The sequence below is a fragment of the Olea europaea genome, chromosome 11 (genome assembly GCF_002742605.1).
Source record: "Olea europaea var. sylvestris chromosome 11, O_europaea_v1, whole genome shotgun sequence".
NCBI classification, from domain to species: domain Eukaryota; kingdom Viridiplantae; phylum Streptophyta; class Magnoliopsida; order Lamiales; family Oleaceae; genus Olea; species Olea europaea.
Genome location: NC_036247.1, coordinates 15,625,884 through 15,645,861, shown reverse-complemented (window position 1 = coordinate 15,645,861; position 19,978 = coordinate 15,625,884). Strand labels below are relative to the sequence as shown.

The 19,978-nt window shown below is 33.2% G+C and overlaps 1 protein-coding gene across 2 annotated transcripts; it reads right to left on the bottom strand.

The window, feature by feature from the left end:
- Positions 1–13,923: 13,923 nt before the first annotated feature.
- LOC111403577 (kinesin-like protein KIN-7K, chloroplastic) lies at positions 13,924–19,972 on the bottom strand. Of its 2 annotated transcripts, none has more exons than XM_023032134.1 (11): positions 19,726–19,972; positions 19,504–19,650; positions 18,375–18,557; positions 18,008–18,163; positions 17,091–17,324; positions 16,628–16,768; positions 16,421–16,546; positions 16,279–16,329; positions 15,816–15,863; positions 15,519–15,722; positions 13,924–14,648 (listed from the first exon to the last, which is right to left on the bottom strand). In XM_023032134.1, exons 3-11 carry the CDS (start codon positions 18,489–18,491, stop codon positions 14,139–14,141), a joined length of 1,587 nt encoding a protein of 528 aa, XP_022887902.1. In that variant the 5' UTR covers positions 18,492–18,557; positions 19,504–19,650; positions 19,726–19,972; the 3' UTR covers positions 13,924–14,138. The 2 variants fall into 2 exon arrangements, with proteins under 2 accessions (XP_022887902.1, XP_022887903.1); XM_023032135.1 differs by having other exon boundaries at positions 18,375–18,553.
- Between the last annotated feature and the right edge of the window lie 6 nt (positions 19,973–19,978).

Below are 19,978 nucleotides of genomic sequence, written 5' to 3'. Positions count from 1 at the left end.
CACGGGATGCACCAGTGTTGTTCGTAAAAATTAAAGATAAAAGTATGAGAATGTGTATTGACTGTCGGGAATTGAACCATTTGACCATCGAGAATAGGTATTCTCTTCTGAAAATCAAGGATTTGTTTGATCAATTAAATGGGGCTAAGGTATTTTCCATTGACTTACCATCTAGATATCATCAGTTAAAGGTTAAGGCTAATGATATACCCAAGACGGCTTTCAAAAATCGTTATGGATATTACAAGCTCACAGTTATACCGTTTGGATTGACAAATGCCTTAACAGTATTTATGAATTTAATAAATCGTGTGTTTCATGAATAATTGGATAAATTTGTCATAGTCTTCATTGATGACATTTTGATACATTCCAAGAGTAAAGATCAGCATAAGGAACATCTTAGAATAAAGTTATAAATATTGTGTAAGGAGAAATTATATTTCAATTTAAAAGGCGAATTTTGGCTTGAGCAAATTGGATTCCTTAGTCATGTAGTTACCTGCTCTCAAGGAGTTGCAATGGATCCAATAAAAGTGAAAGCAGTAACAAATTGGAATACACCAACGCTGATGAAGTTCAAAGTTTTTCTGGGATTGACCGAGTGTTATCGAAGATTTATCGAAGGATTCTCCAAAATAGCTTGACCAATGATATAATTGACGAGGAAATAAGTAAAGTTTTAATAGAGAGATAAGTGTGAGCAAAGTTTTCAGGAGTTAAAGCAACAATTGATTACAGCACCTGTGCTAACCATGCTTAGAGGTTTAGAAGGGTTTGTTATATATAGTGATATATCCAAATAAGGTATGGGATGTACACTGATGCAGTAAGAAAAAGTAATGGACTATGAGTCACAATTTAAGCAACATGTGTAGAATTACCCAACGTATGATCTAGAACTTGTGACGGTAGTTTATGCATTAAAGATATAGCGTCATTACTTATATGGAGGGAAGTGTGACATTTACACGGATCATAAGAGTTTCAGATATTTTTTCACACGGAATGAGTTGAATATGAGATAGAGACGATAGTTGGAATTAGTAAATGATTATGATGGCACTGTTCATTACCATCCGGGTAAGACTAATGTTGTTGCCAATGCTCTAAGTAGAAAGTTGATAGGACAGTTGACATCATTTCCTACTTTTTAAATGCAGTTGATCAAAGACTTGGAAAATTTGCGAATTGAACTTGTTACCATGTCTAAGCAACTTACAGATTGTTTAGCAACTTTGGTGGTTCAACCTACTCTTAGAGATTGAATCATAGAAGCACGGGGTAAATATTCATTCTTGTAGAAGATCAAGAACGAGATTGGTACCGATAAAAGAAATGATTTTTGAATAGCTTTAGATCAAGCACCTATGTTTAAAGGAAGAATTTATATGCCTGAAGTTTTGAAAAAGGAGAGATTGGAATAGGCTCATTTCATCCCATACACTGCACATCTTGGTGGTTCGATACATTTTGGTGGAGAAATAAGAAAAGAAGTATATGCCTATTTTGTGGCAAAATGCATAGTATGTCAACATGTTAAAGCAGAACATCAAAGACTAGCAGGATTGCTAAATCCATTGGATATACCTCCATTGTCTAATAGAGATCTGAAATCTACATCTAAGTTTTGGAAGAACTTACAAAGAGCTATGGGGACAAAATCAAATTTTCACACAGCTTACCACCCTTAATCAAATGGTCAATCCGAAAGAACTATTCAAATATTGGAAATTATGTTGCGTGCTTGTGTATTAGACCTAGAATGAAGTTGGGAATCATACTTGCCTTTGGTAGAATTTTCCTGTAACAATAGTTTCCAGTCTACCATTGGTATAGCACCATACAAATTACTCTATGGTATAAAGTGTATATCACCGGCTCATTGGGATGAAATTGGCGAAAAGAGAATTTTAGGTCCAGAAATCATCCAGTGAACAGTTCTGGCAGTCGATAATATTAGAACTCACATAAAAGCACCTTGAATCGACAAAAGAGTTATACAGACAATCGAAGAAAAGACCTAACTTTGAAGTTCGTGAAAAGGTCTTCTTGAAAGTGGCACCTCTGGAGGGTGTACTAACGTTTGGTAATAAAGGCAAGTTGAGATCGCGTTATATAAGACCTTTCGATATTTTTTACAAGGTTGGTAATGTAGCATATTGGTTAGCTCTACAACTTGAAATTTCTATTGTACATGATGTATGTCACGTGTTTCTGATATGAAAATATGAGCATGATCTAAGTCATGTGGTGAATATCAAATATTAGATGTTTAGAAAGACTTATTGTACGAAGAAGTTGCAATTGCTATTTTAGATCAAATAAAATAAAATAAAATAAAAAGGTACAGAAATTAAGGACTAAGGAAATTCCAGTAGTCAAGGTCCAGTGGCGACATCATGGGATAGAGGAAGTCACTTGGGAATAGAAGCAAAAATTAAAGCCAAGTATCCGATACTATTTGTTTAATTTAAGGTAATTTTGAGAACAAAAATTTTCAAGGTGTGAGAAATGTAAGGTCCCAAATTTTATTTGATGTAGTCGATTTAAGAAACGAGCCATGGAAGCTCAGCTCATTTAAGGTTATGAAAGCCCAAGGTATAAATTATAAGTCCAACAATTTAAAACATTAAGTTTGAGTAAATTTGATTACAAAGATTTAATGAGTAACTTGGTTGCTACAATGGTCATCTACATAGTATTTCACATAGGCAACCTAGATTCAAATTACCATGCAGTTGTTTTCATAAAATTATTTTTGAGTTAAAACTCCTCATTTTGCACATTAAAAACAATTATATCAAGTTAATTGGATGGAATAATTGTTTTATTAGTGAGCATTCATAGAGATATGTTACGAATCATATAATTCCTCTATTTTTCATTATGTAAATGTTTTATAATTTTTTTTGTAATAATTACTTTTTTATGGGCTTAAAATACATTAAATTCCTAGTTAAAGACTAATTTAACAAGGTTAATGATAATATAACTCTTTCATTTAGTTTTTCACTAAAAATGGAGGTTAGGAGAAGAAGAAGATTACTTTTTCACTACACCTCTCCTCAAATCCGAATTTACTCTTATTTTCTCTCAAAAATATCATTTATATTAAGTTAAGCTTAAAGGAATAGTAAAGGTGTGAAGGAGAAAGGCTTTTGCACATTTTGTTTCTTTGTATTTCAAGAAAATCAAGGTAAGTAGAGGTGCAAGTGGTTATTTCATTTTCGATTAATGATTTTTCATTAAAAACGTGAATGAAGTAGTACCTTCATGTACAATGTCTCGACACTACTGTAGCTTGAATTATTATTCTAGCCTACATGTTATAATAATTCTATAGAAATTGGATTTTGTCGAAAATCCATTTACGTGTAACGGTAGGAATCTATAGTTCGAATTTTCTAATATGCTAATAAAATGCTCCGATAATAGCTATTGAGTTTTAAACTTATGGGTTAATTCCTTTCCTATAGGTTAATTTGATTTGCTTGGGGCGTGGATGATGGTAGATGAAGATGCAACGTGCTATAGAGAAGTTAGTGACTTAAAATTTTTATTTGATTATGAAATGCTAACGTGCTTTTTCAAAGATAAAAAGATTTCTATTAGCATTATTTGTGAGACTATTCTAAGAAGATGTTTATGAATTAGTTATATTTTATAGAAGTTAATGTACAAGTTACCGTTCATGTCAAAAATGTAAAGAGTGTGCCTTCCAGGGACAAAACTAGCTTGAGTAGGGCCGACCCTTTAAGGTTTCAATCAATTAGAAATAAATCCAGGAATCCAAATTTTATTATCCTGTCGCAAGAAAAAAAAAAGGATTGGGACAATAAGATTTAGTTTTGCTGTTTTAAAATCTCAGCTTCTGTCCTTGACTTCAAAAATTCATAACTCAATCCTTACTTATAATTTTTGGACAAAACCCAGTAGAGTGTGATAGCCTCATGGGTTAGCTACGGAATAAACTTGGAATCTTGTCAATTTGATGGAATAAAATCTTATATGTCATTTTAATAAACTACGCTGGTTTACGTTCCAAACCGACTTGCTATGGATTTTGAAAAATATTTTAGTACCTCATATATTGTCAAAAAGAAGCCAATTTTTGGATATGTAATATTATAAGAAGTTTCCTACCTTCCCTTAAAATTTTATGACGTTTCAAAATTGATAACAATGTAAACAAATTTATTTTGGCACTTACCATGCGAAATAGAAAAAAGAAAGTAGCTTTGTTTTCTTTACTATTTCGAGATGTGCATACATGGAAAATTTATTTATAAACCTTTTATTTTTTTGGTAAACACATGCATGCCATTGTCCATGCAATAAAATAGGTAATATGCATGGAAAATTATATTATTTAAAAAAATAATTCTTAAGTAAAAATTAAATCTTTTTGCTTTCACTAAAAGTATAGTTAATTACTAAGTCAACGGATAAGGTACCATTATTCTGGTGACATTTTGGTCTATTCAGGTTGAATCGCTATACGGAGACTTTGTAAAGGAATGTTCCTAGAAAAAGGATAAGTAGAAGCGTAAGATGAGAAATGAGACGAATGTGGCTATTGGGTCGAGTAATGACCATAGTGAGATTTATTGATTGGGAAACCAAGTTATTGCATTTGTGTGTAATCCTTTCTGCATATATGTTATTGCTTAATTTTGTTGCATGGTTATATGTTGCATTTCAACATATTTGATATGTGCATTTGTGTGAATTTGATAGCAACCTGATTACTTGTTATAATGTGTTTATGTGCATAGTAAGTTTGGGATGTATTAGCAATGTATTTTGGTAATGTGGACAATAGATGCCTAAGGGTACATCGGTGGTTTGTACTGTGGATATGAGATGTGACATTTAGATCATGAGTGGAGAGTGATTACATGTTGGAATTTTTATTTGTGAAGACCTTGATCAAGTAGAGTGTAAGAGTAACACTTTTATCACTTCTGTAAGGTGTAGACCCATTATCCACTTAGGTTGAGATAAGTGAGGTAGTGATAGAGGATTATCCCGTGGACTTTGGTCTATTGTGTTTTACCAATTAGACATGAGATAAATAATCAGCCTCGTGAGCATGGTGGGCGATGAGAGGAGATATGTATTCTCGATATGTGAGCAACACGAAATGGGATAGTATAAGTATGGTGAGATCTTTTCGTGGGGCTATTTATGCATTTGTTGCATATGTGTTGGCCACTTGATTAATTAACTTGGTCTAGTTTGTTGTTCTGTGTGAACATGTTTGAAAAGATCTGTTTGTAATCATATGTTATATCTTTATCGCATGTTTGTTTGCTCTTGATTGATTACTGTGATTGGTTGTTCCTATTTGAGTATTAATTACCAACAGTCAAGTCTAGAGGTTTGACCTGAAAACAACATGGATCATTTGAACTAGCTTAATTTATTAATACTGTTGATGGCCCAAATTCTCCCTTATTGGATGGCTCTTTTGTCTTGGCCCAATTTGGTTTTAAACCTAAACCATAAATGTAGCCTCCCTAGTGTTGAATTGTGTGTTATTTGCAAAAGAGAAAACAACCATGAGCTTTGCTTTGTGCTTGAAAAATGGTAGTTGCCTCTCTTTTATCTCCTTCATCTTTGTGCCTTGTTTTCATAAGTTTTCTTCTGGCATTTGTGACTGCAAATCACCATCATTTTTTTGTCCTTTGTGGGTGAGAAGATTGAAGCAAGATGTTTGATTGGTTATTGGTAGAGAAAGGTAACATAAAACTAGGCTCGAAAATCATTGAATCAAAGATGTTGGAGAGATCTTTCGAAACAGGTTAGAATCATGATTTATGGCATGCTAACTCAATAGAAACTGAAGAATAGCCATCATAAGACATTAAGTTCAATGTTTTGTTAAAGAAAGTGATTTTACGGGTTTAGATCATTTACCTGTGGAAAATTTATGGCATGATTATCTTCATATACATGTTATATAAATATGATAAAAAAAATTGGAAATAATTGAATGTGATTAAAGATAAGAAAAGACGTATAAAAGTAAATCAGGCAACAACTTAAATTGAAAACAAACAAATTCTGTCCAATTCGACAATAATCACCTCTAAGGCTTAGAAAGTTGATTTCAATAAGTGTTAGGAGATTAGTGATACAACAACTGTATGATGTTTACAGACGTCAAACTTGAAAAATAGTTGGAGGTATGAGGCTATTTCAGAATGCAGTTAGTAACATGAAGTTTCAATGTTATTTAGCTTATTTAGGTATTAAAGATCTTTGCATGAGACTGTGTGTTAAAGATACCAATTTGATATTAGATGGTGATACAAATTATTTGCCACCCATGAGTGTGAGAGAAATTTGACTTACACTAGTTGAAAGCACACAAAGAATTAGAGGTCAGTAAAATCTCATTTGCAAATACAACGCAAGAGCATGGTATGTGTTAAAATACTTTCTGTTGATCGTGTCGTGACTTTTATATAACTTCAATAATACACTTGTTATATACCTTATGTCGATCGCAATGATTAAGAATATGTTTTTTAACAAACTGGCATCCATTTTTATTGAGTATGCTATCCATAAGCATTTGCCTGTGCATGCACAACAACATATGTTCTTGGTTGAAAATTTTGTATGTGCAGCATGATTGAAAAAAATGAATTTACATTATAAAATATTTTACTAACTACTATAAAGGCATCGAGGCATGCTTATGTGATATTTGTTGGCATTGAGGGTGAAAAACTTATCGAGTAACCACAAAGAAAGAAGATAAAAATTTGGTGGTCATGGGAGAATAGTCTACCGGACTGTATCTTTGTGACATTATAAGTATTGATGTCAGAGTGGGATATTTCTTAAGCGTCCTAAGAAAACTTAGGGGTTGTACTCTGATAGTTACAAAAGGATGAACCACTCAATTGTGTGAATATGATATTATAATTTGATTATTAGATATTGATATTGATATTTTACAGAGCTTTATTCGGTGCATAGTAGTGGGTCAACAGCTCAATGAAAAGGAAAGACTTTAAATGAAATTATCTCAAGATTTTCTTGATGAATATTTGAATGTAATACATTTTTAGCACAATATTTTTAAATGAAATGTGTGATGTTACATATTCATATTTTTATGACATGCATAATTTCTAGTTATTAGGCATTAGCTTATATAGTTCTCATATTGTAGCTGAGCATGGAGCTCTTTAGATGCCATGGCTAGCTATTGAAGCTCCTACACGATTTCGATGGTCGATGTACATGGACGAAAGACATGTTGGCTTATTTCGTAGAGTGTTATTTTGGTCATATTGTCTTTTGTACTATATTTTTGAAAATCTTTTATTGTATATCTATGATTTGTGCAATCATATGGTAAATTCATTCGTAGCCTTAATGTAAATACATTTGAATATGGTCATACATTCTTTTGTTTAGATAAATTACACGAATGTTATAGGTGACACGTGAATATACATAAATTTGTTTTGAAGATATTTAATCCATATTATTATTTCAACATATAAACACACACACACACACAAAAATGCACATTCACAAGTCTAGGTCAAATTGTCAATTTCTATCTTTACACATATAGGTGTTTATAATAGTCTATATAAAGGGGATTGTTGCAAAAAATAAATATTAAAGATAGAGGTTGATTGGAACAAGGGATTACAGCCTATCTAGAGAGAAGGAGAGATATTTTATTAGGAAAAATAGAAAAGAAAATTAGAAATATTGCTGGAGTTATATAAATAAAATAATGGAAAGAAACATTATAACAAATAGAGAAACAATAAAATATAGGAAATATGATTATTGAAATAATAACGCACATAAATAAAGTTAAAAAGAAAGACAGATAGACATAATGATAGAATTCACAGGTCGAAACCTGCATAGAATATGTAGGTGTTTACCCTTTGAAGCTTTTCTTGTTTAAGTATGTTTACTTTACTAGCTGATTAGTAGACATATGATATCCTTGAACTATTCTGTAATTTATGTCAATGATGACACGTTCCACACACATTTCTTCCAACATAACTCAATTCTCATAGTTATGTTCATTTTGGCCATGAACATTTTACAATTCTGTGAGAGTTTCTGAAAAACTCAGGCCTTGTAATTCCCCTTTGAGTCACATAAGTGATCTCTTAATTACGAGTAACCCACACACTCCACTCAATTACTTCAACACATAAGGATCATTTAATGCTCAATTTATCCTTTATTTCTTACGGATATCACTGTTTTCATCATAGGTATAGATTAGGATGAATTCTCAAGGTGATCCAATATGATCTTTACAATTAACTTGTCCCTTTAAACTAGGGATGTAAATTTGGCCTGTCAGCTCAGACGACTATGGTTAGGCCCAGGAAAGACCGAGTCAGCCCGGCTCGTGGGTCGGAGGAATTGAGCCGAAGCCTGGGCTAAGCCCCATTTTTGTTGTTGGCTTGAGCTTGGGCTTGCCCCATATGGCTCAACGAGCCACACGGTTCAACCCGCGTTTTCAGGCAGGACGTTAGCTACCTTTAGTAGCTAATAGCTACCTACTAGTTCCAAAATTTGAAACTTGAATTTCAGCAATGGAGATTGATTAAGTTGATTAGATTAAAAAAAATATGCAATTCTTAAATTTATTTGTTTCAAAAAATTGTACACGAAATGTTTTATTCGTGTGCAATTTTAACTCCACCTACGTTGATTGTAGTCGGTCCCAAGCCCCTAAAAAAGAGGATTGTAACTTTTATTTAATTATAATTCGTATAAATTGTATAAATTTTAAATTCTTTAAAAACTGTTAGAATTCTCACCAATTTTAAAAAATACAGCCTGCTCGACTAGACTCAATTCGACTCACTAAGGCTCAAGCTGAAAGCTCAGGTCAAACCTAGATTTTTTGATTGAGCAAAAGCTAGGCTTAGTTCAGACTGAAAAGAGCTCAAACCATTTTCACTTGAGAAGAGCCCAAGCCTCAAGTTTCGGCTCGACTCGTTGACATCCCTACTTTGAACCTAGATTTTAAGATTTCTAGTCAACTCAATTGGGTTTCCATTGCATCGATATATTCTTTCATTGGTTTTAGTCCCATTCTCCTTGATGATTTCTCAACTAATTCTCTATTTAACATTTTCGTTGGCGGATCCACAATATAGTCATTTGACCTTACATAGTCAATATAGATAATTCCATTAGAGATGAGATGTCTATGCTATTATGTATTCGGCAAATATGTCTTGACTTATCATTATGCATGTTGCTCCGTGCCTGCCAATTGCAAATTGACTATTACAATGCATGCATATTGCAGGTGCAGGCTTTGACCACCTTGGAATATTATCTAAAAAATGGCGGAGCTATTCTACTTTTTCCTTATAATTATCCAATGCAATAAATTTAGATTACAATGTGGATCTGGTTACAATAGTATGTTTCAAGAATTTCCAAGACACAGTTGCACCTCCCAGTATGAACACATATCCACTAGTAGACCTTAAATCTTTTATGTTTGATATACAATTTGCGTCACTATATCCTTCTATAATAGCTGGATATCTTATATAGTGCAGTCCATAATTATGAGTATGTTTTAGGTACCTTAATACTCTCACAATTGCATGCCAATGGTCAGCTCCAAGATTACTCGTATATCTATTTAGCTTATACTGCATAAACTATATCATGTCTTATACAACTTATTAAGTACATTAGACTACTATTCGCTCTAGATTACTCTATTTGAGAAATATTCTTTCCTTTATTCTTGGATAGATATACATTTATGTCTATTGGTGTTCTGGAAAAACCAGTGTCATCTTTACTAAATTTTTCAAGAATATTTTTGACATAATGTGACTAATTTAAGACAAGCCTATATGATGTTCTAGATATCTATATTCTTAAGACAAAATCAGCCAATCCTATATCTTTGATATCAAATCTTGAATTTAAATTATCTTTCGTAGATTTGATCATCTTATCACTACTGTTAACAATAAGCATGTCATTAACACATAGACAAATAATAATATATCCATTGTTCTGTGTCTTTGATATAAACACATTGTGTTCATTGATTTTAAATTCACTTTCTATCATAGCATTGTTGAATTTTTCATGCTATTATTTTGGTGCTTGTTTTAAATCATACAAGGATTTCATCTGTAAACTTTCTTTTCTTATCCAGGTGCAGTAAAACCTTCATGTTATTCTATGTAGATTTCTTCATCCAAATCTCTATTCTGTACTTCAAGATTACAACATAGGAAAATAAATATCAAAGTGGTCTAAACCTTCTTATCGTCTATAACATATAATTACATTGTCGCCTTCTATTTATCAATTGATCTATTTGATTTCATCTTTCTCTTGAAAATCCACTTGGATCTTAGAGGTTTACAATCAATGGGAAGATCTACAAATTTCAAGTGTGATTTTGTAGTATGGAATCAGTTTCACTCTTAATGGCCTCTTTCGACAAAAGTCCATCAATAGAGCTTGTTGCCTAGCTTATTGCCTCTTTAAAAATTCAAGGTTCACTTTCTAACAGATATGTCAAAAAGTTTGGAATACAAGATTTCTTCTCCCTTAGTCTTTTACTCTATCTAAGTTCATCTTGAACCTCTTCATTTTCTTCGAGCTCTTGGTTCTGATCATTTTCACTAATAGTCACAAATATTTGTTTTGAAGAACTTGGTCTTTCTTTGGACATACAAGGAGATTTATGTCCATAAAATGGTACATTTTTTATTTAACTATTGTGTTATTGTGTAAGTCTAAAATTTTAGACTCACGCATAAGGAACCGATATACACCACTATTATGTGCATAGCCGATAAAAATACAGTCTACTAATTTTGGAACAATTTTCACCTTCTTAGGTGCAGGTACAACCATTTTAGCAAGATATCCTCACATTCATAAGAATTTATCAAAAGGCTTCCTTCCTTTCTATAATTCATATAGAGTCTTAACTTCCTTTTTTCAAGGAACCTTATTTAAAAGTAATAAAATACTTATTACCTTCTCTTGTTTGTATCAATTTTAAATCACGTACGTCACTATGAATTAAATCAAGGGGTTCAGTGGTTTTTTCAAGACTTTTAAAAAATGACTTTGTTAACTTTGCCTCTACACAAGTTTTAGGTTTGTGTTTTGAATCAATTTGGAATGCAGGTATGTGATTCAAGTTAATTAACCTTCTCAATGTATCATAATTAACATGTCATAATCTACCGTGCTATATATTGTATGACTCAAGCAAATAAGTAGAAGAACTAGCATTATTGATATTTTTCTTGATAGACACTACATTGAGCTTTAAAAGCCCATCAAATACATACCAATTACCAATAAAAAGTCCAATCTTGGACAAAACAATTTCACTAGACTCAAAAATCATGTGCAAATCATTCTTGCTAATTTTCGACACGTATATCCCATTATTTAGAATCAACTCTTTCCCAGATGTCATCTTCAGAATCACTTTTCCTCGACCCTTGATCTCAGAAGTAGGAGAATTTTCTATGAAAAATGCTCTCCATTTTTGATTACATCAAGTAAAATGAATAACCCCTTGTCAGAGCATACATGTCGGGTTGCACTAGTGTCAACTACCATTCTTTTAGGTTGAACCCAACTAGTTTCACTCTAGATATCACAGCTGAAAGGCGGTATTAGAAGCATCATGGGCAATGTCATCGACCACATTTTTTTCTTTGTTTCTCTGTTTTTCTTAGGCAGCCTACAGTTGTTTGACTTGTTGCTCGTCTTGTCACAATTGAAGAACTTTCCTTGCAATTTCTTCTTCTTCGAGATTCTATCTTTATGTACCAGCCTGAACCCTTTTTATTTAGCTTCTTCTGCACCTTGGAGCTTTGACCGTCCTCCACAATGTTATCTTTGACCTCATGTTGGTATACCTATCGCTTATCAGATCCTCTATTGTCTTCCTTAATGCGAATTCTAACAATTAGATCTTCAACATTCATCTCCTTTCGCTTATACTTAGGTAGTTTTTGAAGTCTTTCCATCCCTTCAACATGGATCTCTTATAAAATCACTTCGAGCTCTTGAACTTAACTTATCATAGTTTTGGACTCAGCCATCTTGAAATTGAATAAGCGGCCTATTATAAATTTCTTGGCGACAACATCCTCAATTTTGTACTTTCGATCGAGAGACTCCTGAGGCTCCTTTATTGACTTTTTTTTACATAATTTTGACACAAGTATTCAGAATGTTTCCAAGTATCTATTGCATTGATGACTTATGCTACAACTTTAAGGTTGCAAATCAAAGTGCAGGTTGTCTCAAGTAGTAAACTCGAAAGTCCGGGGTCGAAAAATAGGAAATTGGAAGGAAATAAATTAGTCTATGAGTAGTCAATGGTTGGTGAAAATATGATTAAGAGGAACACTAGAGCATTGGGGATTTACTTCGGATAAATGAGTAAAAATTATTATTGATCTTTTATATAATTCATATGAAAATCAACTAGGGATTGATCTCATATGGAAGATAAAATATTGATTGCAAATATATTTAAAGATAGTTCTTCATAATTGTTTGAGAGAATGAAAGATCAAAGAACATTATTACAAATCCATCAAAGTTTCACCCCTAGCTCTAATAAAATGTTTAGAAATATATAATGAAATGTAACAAATAGAAAATGAAGGAAACTAGAATATGATGAAGAGGAACTGATGATATAAAATGCTTGGCCAAGCTCCCCTTTTATAGGCAAAGAAACATCCAACGTGCAACTTGTATTCTGGCCAGCTTGAAGATAGCTAGCATATGCAATTTTTTTGCCAATTTTCAGCGATTATGTGTAGATTGTTGCCACTTGAATTATTTTCTATTGATATAAATATCAGGCCTATTGGATCTTTACAACTCCAGATATGGCCAAAAAAATGATTACTGCTCACGGGTAAAAAAGCTGTACATAGCAAATAGCAACCTGGACTTTGAAAAGTATGACTGACTGGCTGTCTTATAATGCGAATTTGACTTATTGGAAAAAAAAAAGTTGTAGATACATATAAGATCTGAGGGTTTGAAGCATGAAGATCGAATATCAATATTCAATAAAAGATTTGAAGGTGTTGCTATCCGGATAAGAATTCAGATTCAAAGATTATCGCTTCAAGGGTAATTTCATAATCCTATTTGTGAATGATGATTGCTATAATGCAAATCTATAATTTATAAAAGATCCTGGGTTAAGTATTATTAAAAATATTGTTTTTATTGTCTAATTTCACTTCATTTTCTGACATCAGGGATGAGAAAGTTCTGTTCGAGGTCTTGTTCATTCCATTCTCAACTTCTGGTTGTGCATTTACTATGTATGATTTTTTTTTTTTTTAATAGCATTAGGTGCTAAATTTTTCTTCTCTTCAATTTACAAAACTAAGTTTTACTAGATAATGTGTGCATGTTTAAGTGTCTTTTAAGTAACTAATAAAAAGATCTTAGCCATCATAATTAAACCGAATTATATACAAATATGCAGTCCCTGTTTGGCTCCTATTTCTTAGAACTTATTTTTTTTTTAATTCACTTTCAACCACATGTTTCATAGACTAATAACTTTTATCAACTTTTCAATCAAATATTTCATCAAATAAAACGAAAATTTATTAAAAATCTAATATTTAACAGAATCAAACAGGGCTAAATTTGTGACCTTACTGCCAGTACTTCAGGTAATTAAGCAGACAGCATTGTTCAGTGTTTCTGTGAAGTGGGTAATACCGTTGACGATTATTTGAGTCATCAAGTCCTTATACAGTAAAATCTGACCTTTTAAGTTACTCGCAAATTCAATGCTTAAATGATCATATAATTGTCATTGTTTCCAGCTTAATTACCTCTTGCGTATTGTTTCTGAACGAGAAACAGGAGCTGAAACAGAACAAATTTGGAATTAGGGTCGAAAAGCAAAAAACAAAACGAAAGGTTCAACTTTACAATGCATAACCCAATCCACCCAGCTAGGAAGGAAATATTTGTGTCTTCAGTCTGTACTTACAATTACTATCTACTAAAATCTTTACATTGGCATCTGAATATTTCATATCTGAAAGTCATCAGATATCCTATGCTTCTCTTTTTGATTAGTCGTTTTCAACTCCTTGAGACTTTTTTAGCTTTGCCACGAGAACCCACATGTTTGCGAGTTCATTCTCTAGGTAGGCTTCTCTTTGTTTAGATTCTTCAACTTTCCTATGTAAATCAGCTTCTCTTTGATCCTTTTCAGCTAGAGCAGCTTCGTATGAAAGCTCTTTTTCACGGCTCAGGGCCATTTCTCTCTTCATATCTGAGGCCAACAGACTTTGCTCATGTCGTTTCACATGACTATCTCTCCTGCCATTCCTGTTGGAAATAGTGTTACGGCGCTGTGTCGGAGAATTTTTTTGCACTTCCAGCTCACCAGCTAATTTTTCATTGTGTTTCATCAGTTTTGCAACTTCCTCAGACAGAGCCTTTAACTCAACAGCAGCAGCAGATGCTAATCCCTTCGCATATGAACTCTCCTCTGCCAGTTTATTGTTGCGTAGCTCTAATTCCTCTTTCGATCCAATTAATAAAGTGACTCTCCCTTTTAGTTCTTCAATTTCATTTGCCTAATGGAGGTAAAAGCACGGGATTAGTTACACGGCCTCTTGAGTTGATTTATATCAGGTAATCTTCATTGTGCAGAAAAATTCCCATACACATGCATGTATCCACAATAAATAAACGAAAGACTCCTAATTCAGCAACCAACGCCTGATCTGACTTGAATCTATATATACTCGGAGTTCATATTCTAGAAATTCTTCTATTCATAAATTGTTGTGATAAGGCATTCAATAAATTGATCCATTAGTTGCACTCGTAACATCTAATATTATGAGATTTCATTCACAATTTGTTTAATGCCATTACTTAATTTATTTCAAATTTCAAAAATTTCAAAAGCAAAATTGTTCTACTAAAATAACTTGTCACAATCAGCAGATCAATGGTTGGACACAAATAGTTACATTATAAGCAAGTCATAACAAGGAAAAGAAGATGAAAGACGTTGTCTTTCATTCTTCATTTGGTTAAATCAAAATGAACAGTTCACTATCTGGAAGCAAAGCATAAGTCAGGCTGGTTTGCACAGGATTCAGAGGTCAGATGTAGTAGTCAATGAACAATGACTCATAGCCCCAATTGAGTTCAAAGAAACAAACACTAAGGTCATCAAAAACCTTGAGCAGCCGGGCTGACTATTTGAAATAAAAGGATATTGTTTAATCAAATCCCCTTAATACTATTTCCCTTCTTGTAGTATAGATCTGCTCCTATCCCATTTGCTTATCTCATAGTTTAGTTTTTTATAATTCTCCTTCCAAGTACAAATTTAGGCATGTTCATATGCCGACCATTTTCTGTGCAAGTTTTGCAATTTCATCATTTCATAGGAAATATTAATTTCAGACAGAGGAAAAGATGTGAATTAGAACCTGAGCTTGTAGAAGCAATGTTCCATTTCCATCTTTCAGGACAGCATTTTTTTTGCCCGTATGAAGTTCTACCTGCAAACCTTTGGTTTCCAAAAAGCGTTGTGAATGACTACTCAATGGGCTGCAGTTTTTCGGCTCTAAAGTATCAGAGAGCTGTTGTCTCAAGGTGGTAATTGTTTCCTGATACTCCTTACATTCCATGATCTAGCAAGAAAAAGTTATTTGTAACATCTCTAACCAGTATCATGAGAACAAAATTAACTCTTAATTAAATAATTGGTCGAAATGAGTACCTACCTTTTGGTTAAGTTGCTCTTGGATTATTCGATTATCTGCAGCTTTGACCTGGAAACAACAAAAGGCATATTGAATGTTCAGAAAAGATTTTGTAAAAGTTTCACACTATTTTCAGCTATTCTTCATTATATTTTCATTCAAATCTTAGTAAATTCAGGTTCAAGTTGCTTATGACCAAAACTAGGCAGGAAAGACTGATAGAGAAAAAACAATTTTCAATTTCAATTTTCAATCTCTAACCACGTTTTTAACACTAAATGACAACTCCGTTTTAAATTTCAGTTAGCATTGCAGCAACGAAGATTTTTAGCGCGGAAGTGTATGAAGGATGGCTCGTTCATACCCTATGAAGGCTTAAGATATAAATCTAAACCGAAATTGATTCAACACATGGTAATATCTCTATAAATACAAAAATAGAATAGGAAACCAATTCTATGGATAAAGGTGCAAGTTTCATTACCTCAAGTTCAAATGATTTCTCATTTAACTGTTCCATCAGTTCAGACACAGACTGCAACATTAAACAGCAATTACTACTGGAAGATGAATTTAAGCATGTAACTTAAAAAAATAATAAATAATAAAAAAATCCCCAGAATTACTTGTGATTCTTGGAAGAAGTCCTTTTTATCATGAGTAGAAACAATGCAATCTCCAATTTGCTTGCCCAGTGAAGCTATTTGTTCATTCTTTCTGCGGATTTCTTCATTCAATTTACTCATCTCCGCCTTAAATAAGAAATAAAGAAAGATAAAATTTAGGATATAACAGTAGAACTTTGAAATAAAGATGATCATGAAGAAATTTACCTGGGGATGCTCTTTCCTAGGATTTTGTGCAGCCTCCTCGGATAAACGTTTTAGAGCACTCGTGTGAAGCGCCACTTCACCAGACAAGATCTTTTGTTGTTCTCTCAGAAGGTCAATTTGATCCATAGTCTTCATGCTGGTCTAATAAACATTACATAACACAAGATAACTATATGGTCAATGAAAAAGTGAAATATTCAGAGTCCTTACTGCAATCCCATGCACCAAAATGCACATGAATTTCTGAAGCAAGCAATAGCTTTTACAACAACAGTTAAGGCGTGTTGGATGACCCCTTATGAGAACCCAAACATTTTAAGGCTTTAATCATGTTAATCAAAACTTAACAAGAACAATTATGAAACGTGCAACGACATGAGTGATTTGACTTCATTGCATCATATCCAAAACAAATGACGCAAATTTACAAATACAAGACAAAAAACATCACATTATCTCATACCAGTGGAGACTCTTGTCCCAAAAAGTCATCATCAGGGAGGACGTCTTCATTCTCTCTGGCATCAGATAAATGGACATCAGAAGGAGCAGTTTCTATGAGTAAAGAATGTTGATGTCTTGCTTCCATATGAATATTAATACTTTCAGCTTGAGGCGTTGAAGGTATACTTGTTGACTTCATTCCACTTGATTTGTCACTGGAGCTTGCAAAGGTCCCAGTACCACTATCTCGTTTCTGTAATACAAGGACACTCAAGAAGATCAGATACTGAAAGCACCATACTTTGACGAAATCTTAGACAAAGATTGACATATTTTTCCATGTAAACTCTTAGCTTTGGTAACTAGTCCCTAAATGCCATTAATAATTTTCACCAAGTAACATATTCCAGTTATTTAGGCATCAAAGAAAGATTTTTTATCCAAAAAAATCTTTACTACCTGCTGAACTTACAATTTTTAATAAATATAAATTCCTCCCAAATTCAAAACAGCTTAAGGTCTGAGATCAGACATTTTTTCATCAATAAACAAATTCCTCCCTCCTAGAACAATTAACTTTTAGACGAGGTGGTAACACTCATTTATCTACAATTGTATCTCCCATACTGGATTCATGTTTTAACCAGAGGTCTCACATGCGAAAATTTTCATAAATGAGTGGTAGTGAAATTAGAAATCAGAACAATTTTGTACACTGATACCATGTCTTGCAGAACCATCTTGTCCAAAAGCCAAAGCTTGAGTATGTAGATAGTGGAGAAATTAATTTATATTTATATCTTCAACATTATCTTCAAATGAAAACACAAAACCACAAAAAGAACTAATCAACACTTGAAAAGATGCCTAGAACTAGTTTCTGATTATTTATAAGCTGGAGTATAGCCTTTTCCAGTAAGTGAGACGAAGCCATACCCTTAACTTCAACCACTTGAGCAATCCATTCTTCTTGGGACGTTTCTCTTCTTTTAATGTGTCATCAGTATTTTCAGCACTGCCATCAAGAGAATCATTCAAGTCGTTTTCATCATCCAAGATCAGATCTCGCCTTCGATGTGGAAGATAAGCGAGCTGCAAGACACAGTACAGTCACATCAAACCAAAGTAATAAAATTGTTGTATGAGTTGGCCATTACATGATGTGCCATTATAAACCCTTACAGTGTATGCTAAATGAGTCGCTCCATTTCCATCCCAAATGAGAAGGGAAGAAAGGGAAAGGAGGGGGAGAAGACAAATTAGCAAGAAAACACATAAAAAATTTATGGCTTAATCAGTGCACCTCTTCTTCTCCGAAGGAATGCCTTCTCCTTGGTCCTGGGCGGTGAGGAATTCTTGATGATGGTGAAGCTTTTGTTGATACAAGAATCAATTTTGTAAGCTGCTGTATTCTGCCCATTAAAGCGGCTTTAGCTTCTTCCTCTTGTTCCAATCTAGATTGCAATCTGACTTGACCATCTTCTAGCTTCACAAATCAGGCCACCACAAGCATTGCATCAAGTGAGTAACAATCACTATGCGTGTCAGGAATAAATTGTAGCACAGAGGACCTAACATATCAGTAGATACTCCAAAAGAAGAAAACAAATAGCCATAAGATCGAAAGTTCAATAATTTAACCACCAGAAGTTACAAATTGTACCCAAATGCTCCTAGTGGTAACTTGGTGCAACATACAAAACTAATGGAGAGCACAGACAATGATTAATTCATGATCACAATGTCCATAGAAGGTAAGGAGTCAGAAAGCAGAACTGATTTTAAGAAAGGAACTCTTATCTTCTTGGTTGTAATGTACCGTCTTCAATCATAGGGTGAGTAAGACTGAATCCAGACATGAATCTTATATAGCTTCATCCTCTTCCAATTTTACTTTAATAGAATAGGCATTAGTCACCGACAAAGCTAACAATCTTATCACTAAACCACAGCTTTGATTCGAAAGCGCTATTATATAATGCTTTTACAAGATCCTTGTTTGATTTTTATTTTTTCAAAATCACTTTTCCTCAAACTCATTTTTATCCACACATTCTTCCAATAAAATAATTTTGCACGTAAACTCATGACTTTACTAGTTTTTAACCACACATCCACCAAATATAATTCACTTTTCACGAAATCACTTCTCAAAAAATCAAAATCAAACAAGGGCTTAGGATTCTTAGAATCTTTACAAACAAAGAAATTACAGAGAGAGAAGAAAAGGAATACAGTTTTCAAGGGTGATTTCCAAATCCTCATTAATTGCCAAAGGGGATTGAACCCTTGTAAGTGACAAAACTTGGCAAGTAATGCAGCATAAAATGTCACGAACCTTTATTTTTTTTAAATAAAGCCAAAATATTGCAAATTAAATCAGAACTCAGACTTCAAGGAAAACCTATTGAAGACATCTTCTCCAGGAATACCTTCTGTTTTAGGAGCAAAATATCATCTCCTCCGGTATCTTTTGCTTGTGGAACTGTGACTATGCCTCTTCTCAGTTTTTCTAGTTCTTCCTTCAAACAACGAATTTCAGTTTGGTATTTTTTGATAAGTGACTTCTCATCGATTATCTGCACAATCCGAAGCTTATTAAAGAATTGTCAACAAATGGCATTTTGTACTATGGATATCTCTAGAGATCATACCTTATTTTGCGATGCTTGAATTTCAATATGCTTTGCACGGTGTGCAAACTTCAATGTGTTGTGTGTTTCTTCTGAATTGCCTGAAGAGGGGGTAACAGTGCAGATTAGCTGGTTTTATAAAACAATATATTAACAGATTATACCTCTAATTTTACAAGTCATAAAGAACGTTTTGACAACCCATAATACAAACATTTGGATGTATTCAATTTCATTAAGTTGACAATACGTTATATATATAGAATTGAATGTT

What these genes read in the sequence shown, in the direction of transcription:
- LOC111403577 (XM_023032134.1), bottom strand. Translation starts at nt 18,491, where the DNA reads ATGGGCAGAATACAGCAGCTTACAAAATTGATTCTTGTATCAACAAAA. An exon ending in AGAAATCATTTGAACTTGAG is followed by an intron (nt 15,864 to 16,278) that starts GTAATGAAACTT and finishes TGTTGTTTCCAG; the next exon opens with GTCAAAGCTGCAGATAATCG. An exon ending in CATTGCTTCTACAAGCTCAG is followed by an intron (nt 14,649 to 15,518) that starts GTTCTAATTCAC and finishes TACCTCCATTAG; the next exon opens with GCAAATGAAATTGAAGAACT.